Here is a 24,438-nt window from a genome sequence, read left to right as displayed (position 1 = left end):
AGGCAGCCAGAGAAAATATTGATCCAACAGACATTTGTTTCTCAGGATTAACCTCGTACTTCTCCTTTGTCCCACAGAGCAAGAAATTTAGAACATTTATGGTTAGTCGTAGCGCCACTTTGTGGAGCATAAATACAATTTAGGGAAGAGATTAAATGAGTTGTAATGGCTAAACCTCAACTCACGTGCCTGGAAGTAAAGGAATGTGAAGCCATTGCAGAGTTTCCCCTTAACACTGTGAAGGGGGCTGTGATTTTTCTTCTATAATTGAGTTATAATTTTAAGACATTATTATCGATTTTTAAAAACTCATATAAACTAGCTCTTAAGATTTCAAAAGATATGCTCAGTGTCCAAAATTTGGTAAATAGGCAGACAAGCCTGGGTTTATTCACATGGCAACACCAGCTTTTGGAGAGGATGAGAGTGGATCCTGAAAAAGAGGAAAAGGTTCTGCTTCCAGTAACGGTGGAATCAACTCTTCCACAGAAAACAACTGTCAACTTCAAATAAAATCCAAAAACAACTACTGGAGGCTTGGGGAGTGACCAAAAAGCGGGTCAAACCTGGAGAAGAGTGTCCACATTTGGGACAGAAGTGGAACCAGCTGAGTTTCGTACTTGTATAGCCTTTAGCCTAAAGTCAGATGGTTCCTTTGGGGTGGGGAGGGAGGAGTGGCAAAACCTTGAAAAGAAACCGGCAGTCTTTCTGGGCTAAAGAACCTTAGGACAGAGGCAGGGAAACCACGTCAGCTAGAAAATGAGGGGGAGAAATCTGGGAAAGGAGAACAGGAGAGAGGGGAGCCTCCAATTTTCGGCATAAACTTTGTGCACATCTCTGGGCTGACCTTTAAACTCTCCCTGCACAGCTAGACTTCAAGCAGCCCCGCTGAGGCTAAAAGAACTCAACAGAAAGTTTAGCTGTTGCTCATAATTTATAAAAACAAAAAAATCAGTATATATACATATTTTTTTTTCTTTGTCAGATTCTTTTCCCTTACAGGTTATTACAGAATATTGAGTAGAGTTCCCTGTGCTATACAGTAGGTCCTTGTTGATTATCTATTTTGTATATAGTGGTGTGTATATGTTAATCCTAACTCCTTATTTATCCCTATCCCCCCTTTCCCCTTTGGTAACCATAAGTTATTTGACTACCCTAGACACCTCATATAAATGGAATCATACACTATTTGTCCTTTTTTTTTGTCTTTTTGTATCTTTTGTCCATAATTCGCCCCAACTGCACATACATGCAGTTATTTTTAGTCCCTTATAGTTTCTTTGCATTTTGTTGCTTAAGGAGATGTTTGTCCAGGGGCAAGCATTGCAGCAAAGGGTCCCAGGTCCCAGCCTGTCTCGATACCATACTGCCTCTCAGTAAGTGTTGGTCAAAAGAGTGAATGATTTCTCCAGAATTATAGGAGGTACTTGATTGCCCTTTTTTATTTGCCTTCACTGCTCACATTACCACATCCTAGGTGAACCCTCTTTGGATCCACGTCTCTTAAGGGAAATTCTTATCTGCTTTAGTTCTCCTGGAAATAAAGCAGAGATCTGACCAAATTTGGACCAGTAGAGCTCTCATAGGAGCCCAGTATGACCTGACTGGGTGGCAGATACTGGATAATAAAGAGGTGATAACCTCCAAGTGAAATAAAACCAATGAGTTTTCTTTTTGCTTGTTGGATTTCCTAGGATAGCACCTTGCATAAATCCTAGCTAGCATGATGGAGTTTTCGAGCTGGAAGATATCTTATAGGTGATGCATCCCAATCCCTTAATTTAATGACAAGCAGACTGAGGCTCAGATCAGCAAAGTAGTCAAACTGCCCAAAGCCACACAGTTAGTGAGTGATTCCCAGGCTGGAGGCCAGAGGAGACAAAATACTCCAAAATCTATTGGTACATCCTTTTCTTCCAAGGGAGATGCCCAGATCTATGATTTTCCCATTTTCTCTCTCTCTCTCTCTCTCTCTCTTTTTTTAATAGAAAACTTGGAGCTTAAAGGAGTTATGATCCAATTGTTTCTTCTCAGATGGATGAGTAACCAAGTTGGTACTTTCCATTCCTAGTGGCTCAAATTACTAAGCTGTATAATAACTTCCAATTTTGAAAGGTAAATAGATAAAATGCATTTGGAGAGTTGGGATCTTTTGACACGTAAAACTTCTGAATAATTTCAGCCATTGTGCACTGTACCTGGGTTAGATAGAGAGATGCAAAGCCAAGTTAGGCCAGTTTCAGATGACTGACCCTCAGGTACAGGACCTCAGCAGCCATTGCAGGCAGCCAGCAAATAATTCCAAGGGAAAATTTAAACAAAGTCACTTTGGATAAAGACACAAGAAAACAGCAGTCCAGTGTAAGATTTTTTAAAGCTGTTGTCATATTATTTATTTAGAAATGACCTAACGGTGCCAGTAATGAGGAAGACAGACCAAGCATAAGAAGGAAGGATATTCCCTCTCCCTCTGTCTTATTCTCTCTCTTTATCTACTTAATCTTGTTAGTGTCGTAAGGTGTTAGAGCTGGGAAGGGAGAGGCCAAGATACATTGGGGACCAGCAACAACGGCACCACGGTAGTCACGATGAGGGCTAACACTTATTGGATGCTTACCATGGTCTAGACACTCTTCGTATTAATTCTCTACTTAATCCTCTACCGTGTACCTGGCCTTGTGCATTCCATATATATTACATTGTTTTACCCTCACACCTAGCTGATGAGGTCAGTGTCATTATCCTATTTTGCAGCCAAGGAATTATCCCCAAGTGAAACAACCCAAGCTTGACGTGGGATCCACAGCCAGCTTGTCTGACTTGGAAGCTCATGATCTTTCCCACTTATGACACCTGCCCCTGTGAAGGCTGCCACATGCAGCACCGCATGCGTTAGCAGACGTAAATATTACAAGCATGGTGGAGGTTTTCCTCTACATTGGAAATCAGAAAATGTGAGCATTGCATCTTGGTTTTGCTTACTATGGTCTAGACACTCTTCTTATTTAATTCTCTACTTAATCCTCTACCGTGTACCTGGCCTTGTGCATTCCATATATATTACATTGTTTAAATTTGCTTCCAGTTTTCCATGTGACTGTAAGCAAGTTGCTTACTTTCTCTGTGACTCAGTTTCTTTACCTGCAAAGTGAAAATTATATCTGTCCCACTTTATCTCAAGGAGTTTTAATGAGAAATTCAATAAATGATTGTGAAAGTATTATGAAGAATGTTGAACACATGTAGGCTTTGGTATGTTGTATTTACTACAAAATGCGGAAAATTTCTCCTCCTCCTCTTTCTCCTCCTTCTTCCCAGTTTTATTGAGATGTAATTGACATCTAGCACTGTACATCTTTTTTTTTTTTTTTTTAATTTTCTGGTCGTGCTGGGTCTTCGTTGCTGCGCACGGGCTTTCTCTAGTTGCGGCGAGCAGGGGCTACTCTTGGTTGCGGTGCATGGGCTTCTCATTGCGGTGGCTTCTCTTGTTGTGGAGCACGGGCTCTAGGCCCGCGGGCTTCAGTAGTTGTGGCTCACTGGCTCTAGAGCGCAGGCTCAGTAGTTCGGGTGCACGGGCTTAGTTGCTCCGTGGCATGTGGGATCTTCCCAGACCAGGGCTCGAACCCATGTCCCCTGCATTGGCAGGCAGATTCTTAACCACTGTGCCACCAAGGAAGCCCTAGCACTGTACATCTTTAAAGGGTACAGCATAATGATTTGACTGACATACATCATGATATGATGATCACAAGAAGCTTAGTGAACATGCATCATCTCATATAGACAGAAAAGAAAAAATATTTTCCTTGTGATGAGAATGCTAAGGGTTTACTCTCATAACAGCTTTCATATATAATGTACAGCAGTGTTTATTATATTAATCACAGTGTACGTAACAGTCCTATTACTTAAGTATCTTACAACTGGAAGTTTGTACTTTTTCACCATTTTAATTCAATTCCCCCTGCCTACCCCTCACCTCAGGAAACCACAAATCTGATCTCTTTAAGTTTGCTTTCTGAACTATAAGTTTGTGTTTTGAAGAAATGTTGCTTCTTATTTCACAGACAGGAGAGGTCTTTCTTATATACATCCTCTGTCTTGTCATCTTCATGCCCAGCTACATAAAGTGGGCAATAAATTACTCCTTATTTATTTATTTATTTATTTATTTATTTATTTATTTTTTAAAGTCTTTATTGAATTTGTTACATTATTGCTTCTGTTTTATGTTTTGGGTTTTTGGCCATAAGGCATGTGGGATCTTAGCTCCCCGACCAGAGCTGAAACCCGTACCCCCTGCATTGGAAGGCAAAGGCTTAACCACTGGACTGCCAGGGAAGTCCCCTACCCCTTATTTATAAAAAGAGATAAACATAGTGTCTGGTCTAGTAGGAGCTCAATAAATATTAATTTCCTCACTTTGTTTGAATGGGCATAGGAGGCAAAGCCTGTCAGAGATTAATTATATATCAACTTGACTGAGCCATGGGTTGCCCAGATATTTGGCCAAACTGTATTCTGGGTGTTTCTGTGAGGGTTTTTAGATGAGATTCACATTTAAATCAGTAGGATGAGTAAAGCAGATTGCCCTCTTGAATGTGGGTGGGCCTTGTCTAATCAGCTGAAGCCATAAATAGAACAAAAAGACTGATCCTCCCCAGAGTAAGAGAGAATTTTTCCTGCCTTTGGACTCAAACTGAAACATCAGCTCTTCCTGGGTCTTGAGCCTGCTGGACTTTGGACTGGCCTCTCCCATATCTGCAGATCTTCAGATCCTGGATCTTGACCACCTCCAAGGTTACACGAGCCAGTTCCTTATCATAAACCCCTCTCTCTCTGTCTCTCCTCCCCATATGTATCTAAAAATTATTTTCATATATTTTATATGAAAAAATATATATATGTATAACTGAATCACCCTGCTGTACCCCTGAAGCATTGTAAATCAACTATACTTCAACTTTTAAAAAATAATAAATAAATAAAAATGTTAAGATTAAAAGAATCTTAAATGTATATACACATCCTATTGATTCTGTTTCTCTGGAGAACCCTAATACAGCCTGGTACTTAGTCATCAAAAGTCATGGGGAATCTGTTTACAGCATCCTAAAAATAATAATCGGCCAAGATCGTCTTATAAGCAATTAGGTTCAAAATTGAAGATCCTGAGTGTGGTGGGGAGAGAGAACTCTGCCCTAGGAATCACTTAGTTACAGCAGAGCCCCAGCCTTGGGACTCAGGACACGTCCCTGGGGAATTCTGTACTTTCCACGACTGGGAGCTTTTTGTCCTTTCTGCCCTAGGGTGCAAAGCACTTTTTTGGCTACAAAAGGCTCCCTTATGGCCTGTCTCGCCTTCTCCACTTTATACGTCTTTAATAAGTGTCAGTTCCACAGAAGGCAGTGGCTCTTTCTTTAAAAGTCAGAAATGATCCCCAGTGGCTTGTCACCTGGCTATACTAAGAATGGCTTTTAGATGTCTGCTCCCCTTTATTCTCAGCCAGCCCAAGAAAGAACACACTGTGGCTGTCTGCCCCTGGGTGGTGCTTCCTTTCCCACATCTCCAGTGATTTATAACTCGTTTTTTCCTGGTTAACCATGACCATGGCCGTGACCATGCACACAGTCTACCCTGGACAGACTCAGCTCGTAGGGGATATGGCTATTAACAAGAAAGCCTGGCTCCCAGAGGGTTTGGCTACTGAGATGCATTTTTCTTTCTCTCTCATTTACTAGTGGAAAATACTGCCTGGGAGGAAAATAAGATAAACAGTGGCCTTTCAAATCTCCCCTAAGCTAGGGTTTATGTTTTACTTTTCCCAGATCCCAGATAAATTGTCTTCCTGGTTTCTGTTTTATGCCACTTTGGAGGACATATGTCAGGCTCTTAACACTGGTTAAAAATAGACCATTTGGATGGAAACAGAATATCATAACACAGCGGGGTTTTGCTGTTTCATTTTGTTGTTTTAATAAACGTAAGTTTAATCAAAAGAGCTAAATGAATCATCGTGGAGACTAAGTCCTATGTTTGTCTACAGAACAGATGTAACTTCTCAGCTCTCTTCACTTATAATCATTCTACTTGATTGCTCAGAAAGGTGGGTTCGCCCTGTCTCCACCACTGCTCTCATGGGAAGAGTCAATTAAAGAGAACGTCTATAATTGTATGGTTTTATCTCTGTTAAGGCTATGATCTTGCTTGATAGTTACTTGGGTGCATGTCTTACTTCCTCTGTCAAATTGACAACGCCCCCCAAGGTTACAGACATGTGTTTCCCACAAGACATACCACGGTCTGTAGACACATATAGGAGACCCTCAATTAGAAATATCTGTTGGGGGCTTCCCTGGTGGCACAGTGGTTGAGAGTCCGCCTGCCGATGCAGGGGACATGGGTTCGTGCCCCGGTCCGGGAAGATCCCACATGCCGCGGAGTGGCTGGGCCCGTGAGCCATGCCCGCTGGGCCTGCGCGTCCGGAGCCTGTGCTCCGCAACGGGAGAGGCCACAACAGTGAGAGGCCCACATACCGTTAAAAAAAAAAAAAAAAAAAGAAATATCTGTTGGTTAAACGAATCAGTGAATGAAAATATTTTAAAAGCTATAGAGACAAGGATTCTAGGGGCTGTTGGGCTCAATTATAATTAGCTGCCTGTTGCCAGCAGTTTGAGCCAGATAGTCAATGTTACCAATTGATACCAGCCAATTGGTAGGTAAAGATGTATGACCATCTATCTTCTCTAAGATCGCTGTTCTCACACAGGTTACTATTCAAAGATGAAGCAAGGCATTTCCAGTCAGCAAACTCTGAAGCCATGCTCCAGCTATGTGCTACGGTCTGTACAGATTTACACTTTCTAAAATAGGGCTCTGGGGCCCCAACAGGAAGAGGATCAATGCCCCCAGTAAGGATGACTCTTTCTAGAACTTAGTATTTTGCTAGACTGAGGCAGTGTTGTAAGAAGATACTTTATTATTTCCCCAGCCATCTTGTGCATTCAACCTCCTATTGACATGCTGACCTATATAAGGAATGAAGAATTTGGCTTCGGTGGAAAAACAAAGTTAAGAATGGGGTGAAGGCTTCCCTGGTGGCGCAGTGGTTGAGAGCCCGCCTGCCAATGCAGGGGACATGGGTTCGTGCCCCGGTCTGGGAAGATCCCACATGCCGCTGAGCGGCTGGGCCCGTGAGCCATGGCCGCTGAGCCTGCGCGTCCGGAGCCTGTGCTCCGCAACGGGAGAGGCCACAACAGTGAGAGGCCCACATACCGCAAAAAAAAAAAAAAAAGAATGGGGTGAGAATGAACTCTTCAGGGGAAAAAAAGTCTACTAAACTTTTCCTTAAGAAATTTAGGTCATTTGAAATAATGTACAAAAACTAGGGGTTTTTTTTCATAAAAACTCAAATTTTTCCCCGGGCACCTCAGAATTTTCCATTTCTGGTCAACATCTGAAAGACAAAAGAGGAAGTGTGATCTGAGGTAATTAGGGTCTAACCAGGAGCAAAACAGGCCGCAGACCTCATGCGGAAGCTCCACCAAAAGAGGAACAGGGCCCTTTGACTTAGAAAATGAACGGTTGGGGTTGAACGGCCCCCCTAATTCAGAGCAGGTGCAGTCACTCTGGCCATTTGCTGACAGGCAAGACGGAGGAGAGAAAACAAAAGGCAGGGAACGCGCTGAGGCTCAGAGGCCGTCGGAGGTTCCTGTTGCTAGGGAACCACTTCCTGTGCACTCACATACAGCTATTCACATATCACTAGAATAATCCTTCTCAGGCTTCGAAGGAAAGGAAACAGCTCTCAAAGCTAGGACGTCACAGTAACACCAGGCAAGGCCTGGCTTTTCCAGCAGGCGCTGAAGAGCCAAGGATGCCAGGAGAGAGCAAGAAGTGAATGGACATCTTGTTTTTATTCAAAGAGACAGAGGGCTGACCCCCTTCCCACATTTATCTACCCCGATGTGTCAGATGCAAACAGTGAGCACACACACACACACACAAACACACGTGCACACACGACTTTACTATCAGTTCCTTGAGAGCAGAGAGCGCTCTTTTCACTCCTTTTCAGATGCCCGCATTCTCCCACACGGCGCTGTGCACTCAGTTCTCCAAGTTCCTTGAATTCTATTCCTTCATTTCAGAAAGAGTTACTGAGGATTTGGTTCTACACACACTGTGACGAGTGCTAGGATGGAGACAAAGATGCACAGATACCATCCTCCCCTCAAGAAGCTTCCTGATCTTGTAAGGGTAACACGAGTGACAATTAGGTTTGGCTACAAAGGACAGTAACAAAAATAACAGGGGTGTATATGAGATAGAAGGTTTTATTTTCTGGTTCTTACACATAAAAGAAAGGTCCAGAGTTGGTATTGAGCCCCAGAGACCAAGGCCTCTCCTGTGTTTTATCCCCACTATCCTTAACATGTGGCTTCATCCTCAAAGTTGCCACGTGGTCCAAGATGGCCACCATGATTACCCATCACTGTTCCAAACAGGAAGAAGGAAGGGTGTGTTCTCCTGAGGGAGATTTCCGGAAGCCCCGTGGTAGTAGATGCTACACTTGAAATCTTTTTATGAACAACATTAAAGCCCCTTCCCTTATGTTATTGTTTTGGGGGTTGTGAAATCAGTCTTATTTGTATAGTTACTTCTTTTTCATTACAAAACTTGTAGCATCTCATTATGGCAAATTTGGAAAATAGATTAATTCATCCCTAATTCCAATATGTATTTAAGAACCATGAAAATTTTTATTGCATACTTATGGTGCTAGAAGCTAGGACTATAAAGGTAAACAACTACTGTGAGCATTCTGTTTCCTTTCCCTCCATTTTGTAAAGCTCTGCAAGCTATGCATCGGTTTTTGTGTTTTGTAGTTGTAATTATGGTAAATAATTTTATATCCTCTGTTTTTCACTTCACATTAAATTATTAGCTTTTTCCCATGACTAAATTTTTAATAATTTAATAATATATACTCATAGTGAAAATTTAAATGTTATTTAAAAAATAAAAACAACCCAGTCAAAAAACAACAAGATACCTCTACACACCTACTAGAGTGGCCAAAATCCAAAACACTGACAACACTAAATTCTGGCAAGGATGTGGACCAACACGCAATATCATTCATTGCTGGTGGGAATACAAAATGGTACAGCTTGGAAGACAGTTCGGCGTTTTTGTTTTGTTTTTTTTTTTTTTTGCGGTATGTGGGCCTCTCACTGTTGTGGCCTCTCCCATTGCGGAGCACAGGCTCCGGACGTGCAGGCCCAGTGGCCATGGCTCACGGGCCCAGCCACTCCGCGGCATGTGGGATCCTCCCGGACCGGGGCACGAACCCGTGTCCCCTGCATTGGCAGGCGGACTCTCAACCACTTGCGCCACCAGGGAAGCCCCCGGCGTTTTTTTTAAAAAACAAAATACACTCTTACCATAGGATTGAGCAATTGTGCATAAGGTGAATATAAGTATTGTATAAACAACTGGCAGGGGTAAGACATGTCCACACATGATTGTAAATCATGGGCCATAAGGGAGGTCTTGGTGAGACTACTTCTCTGTATGTCCTCCATTATTACTTCAAGACTATAGAATTGAACTTGGACCTTCAAGCCTAGGTGTGATTTTAATAGATGAATAGATACTCTGTCAGTGGTGTGTAGGATGTATAAGGGCAGGTGAAATGTGGATGCACAGAGACCTGTTAGGAAACTATTAAAATAGTCTGGACATGAGAGAATAATGACCCAAAATGGAATGTAACAGCAAGACTGAAAAAGTTGGAATAGATATGAGAAACATGACAATGGAACTCAATAAGAATGATACAGAGGTTAAGTAGAAAGAAGGAATCAAACCTGGCCTTAAAGCTTGAAACCAAGGTGGACAGTGACACCATAAACAGAAATCATACAATTGGATAGAAGAACCAAGTTTTAGGGAAGTTTATTATTATTTTTGATTCTATCAGATTTAAATATAATGTCCCAATAGAGTGAAGTAGATTTAAAACACAGATACTCGAGACTTCCCTGGTGGTGCAGTGGTTAAGAATCCACCTGCCAATGCAGGGGACACAGGTTCAATCCCTGGTCTGGGAAGATCCCACATGCCGCAGAGCAGCTAAGCCTGTGCGCCACAACTACTGAGTCTGTGCTCTAGAGACCGCGAGCCACAACTACTGAAGCCCACGTGCCTAGAGCCCGTGAGCCACAACTACTGAAGCCCACGCGCCTAGAGCCCGTGCTCCGCAATAAGAGAAGCCACCACAATGAGAAGCCCACGCACCACAATGAAGAGGAGCCTCTGCTCGCCCCAACTAGAGAAAGCCCGCGCGCAGCAACGAAGACCTAACGCAGCCAAAAATAAATAAATAAAATTAATTAATTAATTTAAAAAATAGAACATAGATTCTCAACTTCACCAAACTTAAAAAAAAAAAGGTAAAGACTCTCATTTCTTTACTTCATCTCCATCAAAACATGACTTTATATGCCCAGGGCAAATTCCAAGAACTCGTCCTACCCCGGCTCTCCCTCCTTACAAGAAACCGGGAGATTAACCTTTCTAAAGGGCACCCGAGCTAAGATCCCTGCTGATAAATTTGCTCAAATCAGAAGGATATAAAATCAACCCTCTCATATGGTACTGCTCAGAAATTCTTAACTCTGTCCAGAAGACATTTGGTATTTGCAGAGTTGCTGAAATGGTTAAGAGGGTAGGACTTTGGACTCAAGCAGACTTGTGTTGGGATAAATGAACTCTTTTAACTTGAGTTCCCTTATCTGCATAGTGGGAATAATATAGTACCAATTCCATAGTGCTGTTAAGAGGATCAAATAAGAAATCCATGTAAAGCACTTAGCAAGGTCCCTAATGAATTGCAAGTATGTAATAAATGTTAGCTGGTATTATTGTTAAGTACCAGGTCGGCATGGTTACCAGATGTTTTATGTTCAATTGTTAGAAAAGAACAATTCAGATGATGTGATCATGAATATGCGAAAATCAAACATGGCAGCTGGACCAGATTAAGGATAAAATCAGTTGGTTGTAAGAGGTAAAGAACAGAGAAAGTTGTAGTCACCTGAAGGAAGTGATACAGTTATCCATTTTCCTGAAGCCTGTTCAAATTGTCGGAAGGAACTACATACTGTGAACCCCATAGAGCAGGGTAGCTATGAGAAGAGTCCAGGCACAGAAAAAAATGGCAAAGCATGAACTTCTGGAAACATGGCTATTAGGGTTGAGGGTAGTAACTGGTTCCAGGTGAACAAAAAAGCAAGAAGGCAAGACTTCAGGCCCTATCTCAGTACCCAGCATAGCAGCAGGTTCCATACAGCCTTGCTGAACACACAGACAGATGAACTATGTGGCCAAATGCATGGATGCCCCAGTGTTCACAGTGATGGCCAAATACTAGAATTGGGTCTTTGCGAAACCCTGACTTTTTGAGTCCTTGATCTGTTCTGCTTCTTTAGCTTGAAAAAAGCCAAGGGCAATTTGTCCCTTTTGTCAACTTCTCCTTGATAGGAAAGCTGAAAATTTCCATGATTACTATACACACAGGAGTTATGCTTGATCAAAATCCATGTAAAAGGTGCCATGCACACAGCCAGATGGGCAAATGCTCACAAAGGGGATCTTGCATCAGGCTTGCTGAGCATAGGCAGAAACAGAAGTCTTTGGCTGCAACCCTCTCAGTGAGAACATGGTGGTTCCTCAGTTCTCACAAAAGGATGACCCAGGGCTTCCCTGGTGGGGCAGTGGTTGAGAGTCCGCCTGCTGATGCAGGGGACATGGGTTCGTGCCCCGATCCTCAAAGATCCCACATGCCATGGAGCGGCTGGGCCCGTGAGCCATGGCCGCTGAGCCTGCGCGTCCGGAGCCTGTGCTCCGCAACGGGAGAGGCCACAGCAGTGAGAGGCCCGCGTACCGCAAAAAAAAAAAAAAAAAAAGGATGACCCAGAGGAGAAGACTGTGGCCCCTTAGGTGACCCCGAGTCCCCCAGTGTCATGTGTCACCAAGGTGTGAGCTGGAATATACTTCTAGCGGTTCAGCCGCGCCCATCCGTTACGTGGTTCCTTCTCCTGGGGGTACCCTGCATAGCTGCCAAATATTTGTAATCCTCCATTCCTGAAATCATGAGAAGCCTCTGAAGAGTATAGTGTTAGCCTCTTACAAAGAAGAAACCATCACTGCGGGGAACTGCAGAGAACTGTGTAAAGATCACTGGCCGAGGTAAGTGCTCATCAGCTTGAACAGCGTTCCCTCCTGTTTCTGTAGCAACAGCCCCTGCAACATCTTACCTGCTTCTCAAACCACAGGCAGGATGGGGAGGAAACATCTAGAGGATGCAACCCCAGCTGATTTTTTTTATCAGTTAAGGATGCAAGCCTGGTTTGGCCAGTTTCTGGCCAAATTTCTCGAGAGAAATCAGAACCTAGATTTTTACATGAAATTTTCCACTTGTTAAACATTGACAACCGATTGAAAAAAAATTTTAAAGACTGTGGGCCAAACAAAACACATCTATAAGCTGAGTTGGCCCTGTTTGTAACATCAGCCAGAAGCAGTTAAAATCAACTTGCAGGAGTTTGGAATTACTCACTGTTTCTGAAGATCTGTGTAGCTCGTAGACTGAATATCAGCTCTTGGCTATAATTTGTTTGAGAAAGTTGTTCATTAACATTTTACTATCATGTTTGATTGTCTCCTTCTCCCATCATCTCTCTGAGATGAAGGATAAGGAACCAGAGGTGTTCTTTCCTAAGCTGTTTGTTTTTAACCAGGTTCAAAACAAGGTAGATGATTATTCTTGTTCACATGGATCCAATCAGTAACTAAGCTGAACGTGAGGGCCCCTGTTCGGGGCTCAGAAATAAATTATTCAAATCCACTCTGAGACTCAAATCAAGCATGTTCAAAATAACCGAACTACGGCAGTACCTAAGCAAATATGCTTGGTGACAGTCAACATCAAGATGGAAAATTCTCATTCCTTCTTACTAATCCTTAACCATCCCCAGTGGACAGGGAAGGATGGAGGGCTGCAGTCAGAAAAAGGGAATTTTAAGAAGCTTGGCTATGCCACCATTTTGACCAGTTAATAAGGTAGTCATCAAAGCAGCTATTTTGCATTTAGGTATTTAAAAAAAATTTTTTTTTAAAGGTTTTCTTTTCTGAGATTTCAACCAGGCTCATGGATGCTTTTAGATATGTTATGATGAGTTCAGTGCAGGGACTGTCAAGGGACCCTCTCTTAGTTCGGATTCCTCGCAGGAGGTGGAGGATACACCAGGAGGGGAGTGGGGTGCAGAGATGGGAGGGGGGCAGCCGGCACGGGGCTTTATCCAGCCAGCTACTTCCGGGGGTGACGGGGGCTTGACTCGAGCGGGTTCTGGAAGAGAAAGCCTCAGGCAGAGGCCTGCAGGTGCCGGAAGTGGGGCAGGTGTGCGCTGAAGTGGAAGGAGGGAGAGGGCGCACCCCCAACTTCATCCATCCCGCCTCCCCGGTCTTTGATACGGACAATCACATTTTCCCAGTATTACATCAAGTGCTGCCCAAAAGCAACTGTAAGACAAGTCCCTTACTGTCTTTTCAAACATGTTGCTTGACCCTGTGCCCCCTTCAATATACAAATTCGGGAACAGTGGCCGATCCACCAGGAATCGCCGAAGCGTGGAGCAAAGTACGGCTGCCATGAAGCCAAGTTGAACTGGAGCGTAGGGAGAGCAAGGAATAAAGCAGCTGACTTCAGGTCCCCCAGGCCCAAAAATGCCACTTCACTGAAATGTTTGCAGAGAAACATGGGTAAAGAGCAACAGAAACAACGACAACAACAATCTGTGAGATGTAAAAACTTCACGTTTTCTCTCCTCAGAGCCTTTGTGACAATAATCAGCTGGAACTTCTAGATGGTGATTTTTCCACTCCGCATATCCTGAGAGCAGGAGGGAAGGTACACCCCCAGGAGAGAGCTGGGTGGGCATCCAAATACGTTGCCTGCAACATAAGTGCCATCTTCTTATTCATGTGCGGGGAAAGGAAGTGGGAAGTGGGAAGGGGGTAGAGAGATTCCCCCAGGATGGAAACCTTTAAAGATCATCGCTGCACAGTTTGATTTATTTAATGCACGTGCTACTTTAATCATTGCTGCTTTTGTATATTAATGTCACCTTCCCAATTCTTTGTCCTCTAAGGGGTTCTTACAAAGACCCAATAACACATTTAACCAAACAACAAAATAATAAAAGAAAGTGAAATAGGGTAGAAACACATCTTGTGATACACACACACACACACACACACACACTAGGCAATTCTGCTCCAAGTATTACCGCACTGAAGATTTCATTCCTGGTAACTGATTGACGTTATGACCTGGATGAACTTCTGGAAAGCTCTCTGGCTGCATGTCCACTATGCTAAGGGGACATAGGATCAGATGGAGAGTAGTATAAGGCAAAGCTGGCGGGGTGTCTCACCGCGCACATGTGCAGTGTCAAAACCAACCATCATCTGTGCAGGTGCATTTCTGCTTCTCCCCAAGGCACAGGTGCCCATCAATCAACAACGCATCAGGTATACTTTGAACACAGAGGACTAAAGCAACCTCTCATTTTCTTTAAACTTGTAGTTTCCCATTTACAAACAATAAGCAGTCTGTTGAATTTCCTAAATAAAAGATCTGGAAACGATTAGCTCTCTGCCCATGGGGGGAGGAGAAAAAGCCAAGAGTGCTCTCTGGGTGATGCTGAGGAGGATGTATGCTGTGGTTTCAGAGACGTGGGTGGTACCATCACTTAAGAGTTTTTTTGTCTAGCAGAGCGCTGAGAACTTGGAAACCCGATTTCCTCCATCTGACACCTTCTCGATGCAAAAGGTAGTGAGCTGGGAGCCGACTGACATACTTTAATAGGCAGGCCAGGAAGTCTCCCATCACCGCAGACGTGAAGCCTTCCCTGGCTGGCCACCCTCTCCTGCCAGAGGCAAACAATACCCCCGGCCCCATCCACCCACTCCCAGTCACCAGAGAAACATCTCCTCGGATTCTAGGGCAAGTCCAACTGACTTCACAGGTGAAGAAAATCCAGGCAAAAAAAAAGACTTTTTCCTACTGACCCTGATAATGCAGAATCTGTAAGTAAATTCTAGAAACATCTTCCTCTCTACGAATACATGTTAGAGCCCGTGGCCTCCTGTCCAGTGGTGTTTTAGTTCTTGGAATAGGGACTGTGTCACCCTCAGAGGACTCTGTTCCTTTGAAGAGCCTCCAGCAGCAAGCTGCCATCATTGCTTCAGAAGAATGTATATGATAGGGAACATCTAACGCTATTATTTGAAGTAGACACAGTTACAGTGGGATTCCTTAGACTAAAATAAAAGTATGGTAGCAAAGTCCCATAAAGGAGTTTAAGGATAAGGACTTTGCTGAAAGTCATCTATAACCCCCAGTAGCATTTTCTCTAACAAAAGGCCTCCCAGAAATCCTCAGATTACCTGTTCCAAGTTTCAGAGAATGGAAAGAAAGTAAATTCAGGATAAAGGAGGTGCACCACCCTCCTGTCTTCTAACTTCCCTACCTGAACAATTTTCTATTCATTGGCTAGAGCCTCAGAAAGATCAGTAAGGAAGATAACTTTTTGGCACAATCAGAATGGAGTTTGACTGAAATACAGTTGGCTGGGGCAGAAACCTCATTTGGACTGTTCTACTATGATGTGAAAGTAAAAGCAGACATTTTGTCTGAATTATCAGAGACTCGGTCTCATTTTCGTCACCTCTCAGGGCTCTCAGATGGAAAGCCTGACTTCTGAGCCTCCTGGGGGGCCCAGCCTCACAGACACAGTTACATCTCGTCGCTTAAGAAGCTGCAGAGTGGAACCCTGGTCTCACTTCCCCAGAAAGGTTACAAAAATTACATATATCTTTCCCTCATCGCATCCATTTTTAAAGAACTTTAACCGTTTGGGGTTCATTACTTCACACTTGAGTAACCTACAAACCACAGGAAATGAAAATTTGACTAAGTGCAGATGACACAGACAGCCACCTCTGAAAGTGTGCTGGGGCCCACTCGGCCCTAGGTGACCTTTAGCAAAAGGAGAACATTCAGATGAAATTCTTTGACAGTCATAAAATGGTTTCTCGCCTCTTATGAACAAAGTGTTGCAATCTTGGGGCCCTAACAGCACAGGATGAATGCAAACTAAATGATTATAAGGATTCCACAAAGTCTTCCTGGATTTTAAACACATTTAAAATTGTTTCAGTACTCAAAAGTACTTGGCTTGCTTCTAAAGCAATGCATGGCAAGAGACGTGGCAAGATAGAGCCAACATTTTAAAAACACATTATTACTCTTTTCTTTTTTTTTGGAAACATAGCCATCAGAAATGATGCAATTAATTTTTAAAAAGAATTCTCTCAAGAAAGCATAGTTGTCCCATTGATTGGTCTCATTGCCCACAAGGGAATGAATGAATGAATAAATTAAGATATGATGGGCCACCTCTGAAAAGTTGCTCATCTCCCTCTTTCTAGAAAACTGGTACTACATAATATCTATTCCTTTGGCTACAAATAAGATTAGCCTAAGCAAGATCTGTTGTTTTTTTCTGTCAGCTATAAACCTGAGTCTCTGTACTAAGAAAAGTAATGCTCAGTTTTAATCTTATTCAATATCAATGTCTTTTATAAGCTGTTGTATGTATGTGTGATTCTTGCCTCGTTCCAAGGGCCTTTCAGTAGAATAAAAAGAGATTAAATGAAGGCTAATCATATAATTTCTTCCCTACAATAAAAAGAGCAATCCCAGGCGGCTCTGGGAAAGGAACACATTCCATGCAGAAGCAAAACAGAAAGAGCAATTATCCAGGGAAAGAAGGATCTGAGAGAGAGGGGGGCCTGAGCCATGCAGACCAAAAACCTGACAACTCTGATACAGGAGCTGCTTAGAAACAAGGCATACACCCAGGTGAGAACGTGTAGACTAGTTCCTACCCTGTCCTCAGCACCTTCCAATAACTGGCTTATTGGGTCACATTGTCAGGCTTCAAACTGTGCCTTCTTGCTGACGTAGAGTTCTCCCTGGTTGGAATTACAGCTTCCTCCTTGTCACTCTCAGTAAAGCATCTTTGATTTTTTTCCTCTATTATATGAGGAACATCATGGCCACATCAAAGGATCTCTTAAATATATGGAAACCTCTTCACCATAATACCTCCCCATCTCATCACCATTTTTCATGGGCCCATCACTTCATTCTTCCTTGTCTCTGTGCAGAGTGATAAGCTTAACCCCAGGTTAGCTTCCCACCCTTTTCTTTACTTTTGCCTTGAATGTTGTATCAGAAGGATATGATAATTCTTTAAGATGGCACCTTTCGAAAAAGGATCTAACCTCACTTGTAAACAGACATAATCCCTGCTCCGAAGGAACACACAGTCTGATGGAATCTTCGTTGCGTGGCCCCATAACTCAGGGCCATCCAATGCTCAGGTTGAGAAAGTGTCTAACCAGGCATCGTGGTTGTAGCCAGAAATGCCCCTCTTCATTAATTGTTTGCTGATGTTTAAAAACCCTTTAACACCACCACATTGTTTTCATTCCACAGGTAGATTTGTGGCTTAAAATACCAATGGGCTGAACAAGAAGCAACACAATGATGTGAATTAACATGCACCGAGGTGTATGAGCCTGACTGCATGTCCTTCCGAAGGTAGAGAAACTGGGGGATGAGGTAGTGAGGAGGAACCCCACTGAAGAGGCGCAGGGCACCAGAAGGGCAGGCTGGAGGCAAAGGTAAACCTCATCCATCTAATGAAACTTCCCAGCGCTGGTCTTGCTGAAGTGGAGCACCAGCTGACCCATGCTGTATCACATTAAAAGGGACTTGTTACAAATGGGCTACTCTATCTGCTCAGCTACATTACCCATAAAGTCAAGGGGGTATGCTACCTGATTCTGAGTAGGCATTAGGGTTCTGTCTGTTACAGGCAGGTCACATTAAACAAAACCTCAAACATACATAGATGCTGAACTATTAGAGATCAAAGGACAGGTAACGATGGTGGTAAAATGTAAATACACTCCCAATTAACCTGTCATTGTCCCCTGGATGGCCCCTGCAAATATAAATTATAGACCTCAGGATAAGGTGACAGATGCCAAAGGATCAGGTCATCAGCAAAAAAAATGGGCAGAACTCCAAATAGATATCACTTTGGATTCAACTTACAGTGTTTGGTTTTCACTTTATAAACACACCAGCTAATGTGTCTCTCTTCACAAATGGATTTCATACCTATCCTTCCAGACCCAACTCCTAGGCCACAATCTCTTGAGAGGACAATAAGTAAAGAAACCAATCAACAGAAAGATGATTTGGGATCCTAATAAGTGTTATGGAAAAAATAAAAACGGGCAATGGGATGAAGAGTGATTTCAAGGAATGACAAGGTAGCTTCTGGGACTGTACATTTCAGCTGAGAACTACCTGAAGAGAAGGAGACAGTCATGCAAAGATCTGCAAGGGGAGAGAATCAGAAGAGGCCTGAAACTAAAGCAATGCCTGTTACTGGTGAGGGTAGACACTTGGGAGGGCTGTAGAGGGAGATGCTAGAGCTGGATAATTGCTAATCGTCTCTCCTCCATGTAAATCACAGCTGGGTGCCAACTTCCCCCCCTCACTGTGCATATTCTTTTTGTTGCCATTTTTATTTTCTTAATTCTGCTCCCTGATTTTCATTAAATTACAAGAACATGACCCTCTATGAGCAGCAGACACATCTGGAGCCCTCTTCTAACCCCTCATCATATAAAACACCAAATTAAAGCCATTGGAAAAAATAGAAGCTGAGAGTATTAAGATTTAGCTTTCATTATGATGAAGTCCATTCAATTAATGTTTATTTTTATGACCATTACATCTCATTATCATTACCGATCATAGGCAGAAGCTAAGTTATAAGCTCATGATTTGTTTCTTTCCATATTATCTTAATCAAAATCCTATTATGGGGTAAATAGCTTTAGCAAAGCTGCATATTTAACTATACACTAACATAAAAAAAGCCAGCAAATGCATCTAGATAGCATTTTCCAAGGTAATCATAAATACTCTAGTAAAAAACTACACTACTTATTTTAGTATTATTGAATTTGAGATTTCTTCATCATTATCATCATCTACTTCATTGCAAGTATTTGTTCAGCAAGAACTGAAATCAATAAAAGAAAGAAGAAGAAAAAGAAAAGGAGCTATTTTCTGCATCATGACCAGATTATCCAGATGTCGTGCCTGGAATACATCACGAGTGACATTTCTAGTCATGTTTCCAATCACTGGGAACATACAGACTTTCCTTTGCAATCTGCAGAGCTTTCGGATTCTGCGAGCCTTGCTGTCAACAAGAGCAGCCCAGAAAAGGAGGCGCTGCCCTGAATGGACTCTACCTGCTGCCATCTTCCGTTCCAACCCGAGGCACTGTGGTTCTTTGGGGGATCCCTCTTCTTCCTGAATTCCAGTCCCACAGACCAGAAAAACAGGGAGAAAAAAAAAACAATGCATTAATTTACGGCAACACTTTTTGCAAACCAACTAATTAATATGAGATGAAGCTCTGAAAAAACTAGACCACGCCCTTATGAACTGAGGCTTCAGAGAAGCAACAAATTCAACAATAGCTATTAAGCAGAATAACTATGTGGGTGCTGGGTTACAAACTCCACGGTGCCATTCATGTGGAAGCGTCTGACTGTTGCCCCTGGAATTGTACAACCCAGGTGTTCTCTGTGACTAATACATTTGGGGACATCAGTTACTTAAACACAGTGGGGTGGGTTTCTCTGTGAGAGAACATTTCTGCAAGTCCATATGATGCAACGAAGAGAATTATGTTTTCTTTTTCACAATTGAAAAGGCTGATTTCCTGTGCCTTAGAAAATTCTATCCCAGCTCACAGTTATTTTTATCTCTGGGAAGGTGAGCAAACACATTCTTCTCTGAGTTCTGGTATGACATTCGTTAATGACAATGTTGACTCCTATAGCATTGGTCAAAGTAGGTCCAGCTAGGAGAGGGGGTGGGGAGGTGTAAATTAAGAGGAATGTCTACATGCGGCTTTTCTAATTTTGTCTGCAAGGTGATTTTATGCTGATACCTTTACTTATTTTATTTCTTCTTTGAACAAATATTCGTTGAGTTCCTGTATGAACTAAATCTGTGGGACCTTAATCTTTAGGAAAGATTCCTTCTAACATCTCAGCACATTCTTTTTTTTTTTTTTTTTTTTCGCAGTACGCGGGCCTCTCACTGTTGTGGCCTCTCCCGTTGCGGAGCACAGGCTCCAGACGCACAGGCTCAGCGGCCATGGCTCACGCGTCCAGCCGCTCCGCGGCATGTGGGATCTTCCCGGACCGGGGCACGAACCCGTGTCCCCTGCATCGGCAGGCGGACTCTCAACCACTGCGCCACCAGGGAAGCCCCCTTCTAACATCTCATGAATGAATTATACTATAGGTAGTTCCCTACTCAGCTTCCTCCCTAGGCTGGCACCCTTTCTGCACATACTTTGTTCTTCCTAAGAATTTAGCGCAATGGAAGATGTTCTGGACCAAAATAAAGCATATGGGTGTAGGGTTCCATAAATCATAATGCCTCTCTAACCAGAGTGGAACAATGGATCTCAAAAACTGATATTATTTATCATAGGAGCCATGCCCAATTTGTTCTAAGTGTGCAGCTCCTAGGTAGTATCTCATCTGGCTGAGAAACCACCAGACTCTCAAGCTTGGTTAGTAAGATAAATAAATATCCTTTTTAATTCATAAAGATTAGTTTCATTAAATCACCATCAGTATCAACTCAGAAAGGAATTGATCTCACCTGTGTTTTGGGGAACACGTTATTTTCAGAGATCAAAAATCATCTTCAAATGTTTACCACCAGGGACCAGTTTCAAAAATTTTTCCTACTTTTAAAACCCATGAAATTGTATTGACACAGGCAATTTGGTCAAACAGGCCTTCGGTCCCATTATCTAGATTTTATACATTACAAGAAATTTTAATGACAATTGCTTCCACAATTACATTTCTAAAAAGATGTGAATTAATAGATACCAAGGACATGTAAATGATAGAAAAGCCCCATTACCCAGCAACTAAACGCAGCAAATAATTTCTTGTTTCACAAGGCCCAATAGAACAGTATAGAATAAAAACGTGAGGAGTTATTTTATAATATAGCCACAGGGAAAGTCTCTCAACACACCAAAATAATCTAAATAAAGTTGTTTCACGGATGAAAGGATTCTCCTCTGAGCCAATAGGACTGTTTACTTTTTTCATTGCTCTGAATTCCAGAACTGTGAAATAACTCAGCCCTTTAACTTTCTTCCAAGCATGTTTATTACTTCATTTTAAGTTTCCCCTCCCCCAGTCTTCTCATTAATTAGTAAAAATTGCAAAGCCCTGGAAGGATCTGCAGATGGAAGGATATTTGGAATCCGTCTGGCCAGAGAGCTCTCAGCATAGAATAAACAAGCATCTGTCTTCAATAGTATAAACTATGTTCTATTTAGAGAAAAAAGGCTGAGCTCCGTAGATTCTTGAGTTTCTTCTCTTCAGTGCAAGTCTGTGATTTGCTGAATTTGTTCTTACTGGCTTTTTCCCAGCAAAGCTAGAATAAAATGACAACAGCCCGACTGTAGTAGACATCTGTTGATGTTGCTGCCTGGCATTCACTCACAGTTTCTAATAAGTGTGTCCTGATTTCCTCTTTAAAGTCATCCTTTCCCCCTCCTAATGAATTGCGGTTCTCCAGGGTGGTCATGTGACCCGGGGCTGCGCCGATCAGTCTGCTGCATTTCCCTGTGATTGGTGCAGAGTGGTCATGTGACCCAATCTGGGCTAATGAGAGATTTTCTCTGTGCTTCCAGGAATATGGCTTCTATTCTTACCCACTGGTCCCAAATCCTGAGACAACTGTGGAGGGAGGGTTGAGCTGCTGCTGTTACATGCAGCTGGGACAGAAGCCCACACAAAGGAAGGCAGAGCCAATAGATGGACTGATACGGAGTCCTGATGATATCATTAGAGCCCCTGATCCAGCCATGCCTGAAGTGAGCTTAACCATGGACTTTTTGGACTAAGTGAGCAATTATATTTCTTTTTCTTTTTAAAAATATAGCCAAGACTTCCCTGGTGGTCCAGTGGTTAAGAATCCGTGCTTCCAGGGCAGAGGGCATGAGTTTGATCCCTGGTTTGGGAACTAAGATCCCACATGCTGTGTGGTGCAAAAAAAAAAAAAAAAAACAGCCAGGGTTCAAATCCTGCTCTGCCGTGTAGGAACTCTGTGAGCCTCAGTTTCCTCATCAACACTAATAAATGTAATAGTTTATGTTTTTCTGGGGTTGCTGTGAAGATCAAATGAGGTGATGGATATAAGAATACCACATGACTCGCTATTAATATGAGATGGGGCGGCTCTTGTCTGCCCAGCCAGCAGCCACCCACCCCCTTCTGGTAAAAGCTGCTATCCCCTGGCCACAGGGTTAATTAACCCAGGCAAGAGAATATAACCTAATTCAGGCTAGTTAGAGTGAGGAGGCTGGGACGTTTCAGCTTGGTTGGTGGATGTCCTACAGTCTTGAACCCCTCAGGATGGAGCCCCAGAGCTAGTGACAGCCACATCACATGAGATAGCTCAAGAGAATGAACCCAGCGCATGGTGAGATGCAAAGGCAAAAGGAAGAGAAAGAGCTCTGATACCATGTGTCCCAGAGTCCTGCAACTTGTTTTTACTCAGTTGTTGTTTAATGTTTATTTCCCCATTCCTCTGCCAACTGCCTGATAGCTTAGGTTGCCCCCTAACTCCTTCCAGCTCAAGGAATGCCCTTCAGATAACTGTAGATGCAGGGGAGCCCAGAAACATGGGAGGAATCATCTTAACCACTTCAAAATCTCCCTCCCGCCACCACTGGGTCCATGGAGAATATTCCTCATGAGTAAAACCTGCAACTCACTAAGCTACCCAAGATCAGGGATACTGGGACCTTGACCAGAAATTTGCTTTATTCCCTGTCTATGTGGTGCCAGAAAGTCCTAGGTGCTTTTCCCAGTCTGCTTGTTGGAAACCTCAGTAGCTACAGCAAAAGAGGAGGTGTATTGGATCGCATGCTTTTGTAAAGCTGTAGTTCTTGAACTTTGATGTGTATGCAATCACCTGGAGAGTGTGGCACAGATACAGAGGGTCCAACCCCTTCCCACTTCAACATCTCTGGGCCTCTGGATTCTTTATTAGCGCTTCCAGTGATGCTGATACACACTCAAGCTTGAGAATCACTGTTGTAAAGGATGAAAATTTGGTCTGGTACTCAGACAGTATCACCAGGGTCCTCTCTTTCTCTCAGTCTCTCCATTTGTCTGTTTCTGTCTGTGTGTCACTTCCCAGGCTCCTCCTTCATTGCACAGACAGGAGCTCTGGGGCCACATCCTTTCAGCTCATGTTTCAAAGGGGGACAAGGAGCATTTCAGGCCCTGCATTCATAATGCAGTCAGCCCTCCGTATCAGTGGATTCAACCAACGGCAGATCGAATTTCAGAAACCTTTTTATATAAGGGACTTGAGCAGATGTGGGGATCAGGGGGGTCCTGGAACCAATCTCCCTGTGGATACTGAGGGACGACTGTGCAGAGTTCTAAGGAAAGCTTCCTATTGCTCTATCTTGGGTCATGTGCACATGCCTGTCAGGGAATGGGGACCCTGATCTTCCAGACCTACATCACTGCCCATCCCATGAGCCACTGGAGGGACGGGGTGCTGCAGTTGGAAGCCTCACCAGAGCCTCAGAGAATGGGGAAGGTGCAATTCCCCAAGGGAAGGAAGGATGCTGGCTACGCTGCTGTTCAAAATATAGACTCCAAGTAGACAATTCTCCAAAGCCACAGGACTGAAAATACCTACCACTTATTTAGTGGCTAGCCTGTGCCAGCAGCTTCATGTATGTTACATGTAACATGGGATGATATTCAAAATAGTTAACAGCCTGTATGGTACAGGCCACCAACTAATCAGATTGTGGAGGCTCCCAGAGGTCTCTGGAGTACAGGCGTTAACTCTTTACTTCCTGGACCACGCAGAGTTCAGGGGTGTGGGGAGAGGAGTGATGTGGGAAATGGATGCCACTCAAGGGCTTGGGGAGCAGTTATTTACCAGTTGAAACAAAGGTGTTTTAATATTTTAACAGCCAATATTTATTTATTTATTTTTATTGAAGTATAGTTGATTTACAATGTTATACCAATCTCTGCTGGACAGCAAAGTGACTCAATTTTACACATATATACATTCTTTTTTAAAAATATTCTTTTCCATGATGGTTTATCCCAGAAGACTGGATATACTCCCTGTGC

At 43.0% G+C, this 24,438-nt stretch overlaps 1 protein-coding gene across 1 annotated transcript in view; it reads right to left on the bottom strand.

The window, feature by feature from the left end:
- Positions 1-24,438, bottom strand: part of FAM107B (family with sequence similarity 107 member B) — a gene marked incomplete at its 5' end in the record, with an annotated part of 222,425 nt that overhangs the window by 121,556 nt on the left and 76,431 nt on the right. Inside the window, one exon of the mRNA XM_082617707.1 lies at positions 19,477-19,537. Coding sequence (XP_082473833.1) covers positions 19,477-19,537 — 61 coding nt within the window. The remainder of the gene's footprint in view (positions 1-19,476; positions 19,538-24,438) is intronic.

The sequence above is a fragment of the Mesoplodon mirus genome, assembly GCF_964341445.2.
Source record: "Mesoplodon mirus genome assembly, chromosome: 4".
NCBI classification, from domain to species: Eukaryota; Metazoa; Chordata; class Mammalia; order Artiodactyla; family Ziphiidae; genus Mesoplodon; species Mesoplodon mirus.
This window is presented reverse-complemented; position numbering and strand designations above follow the sequence as displayed.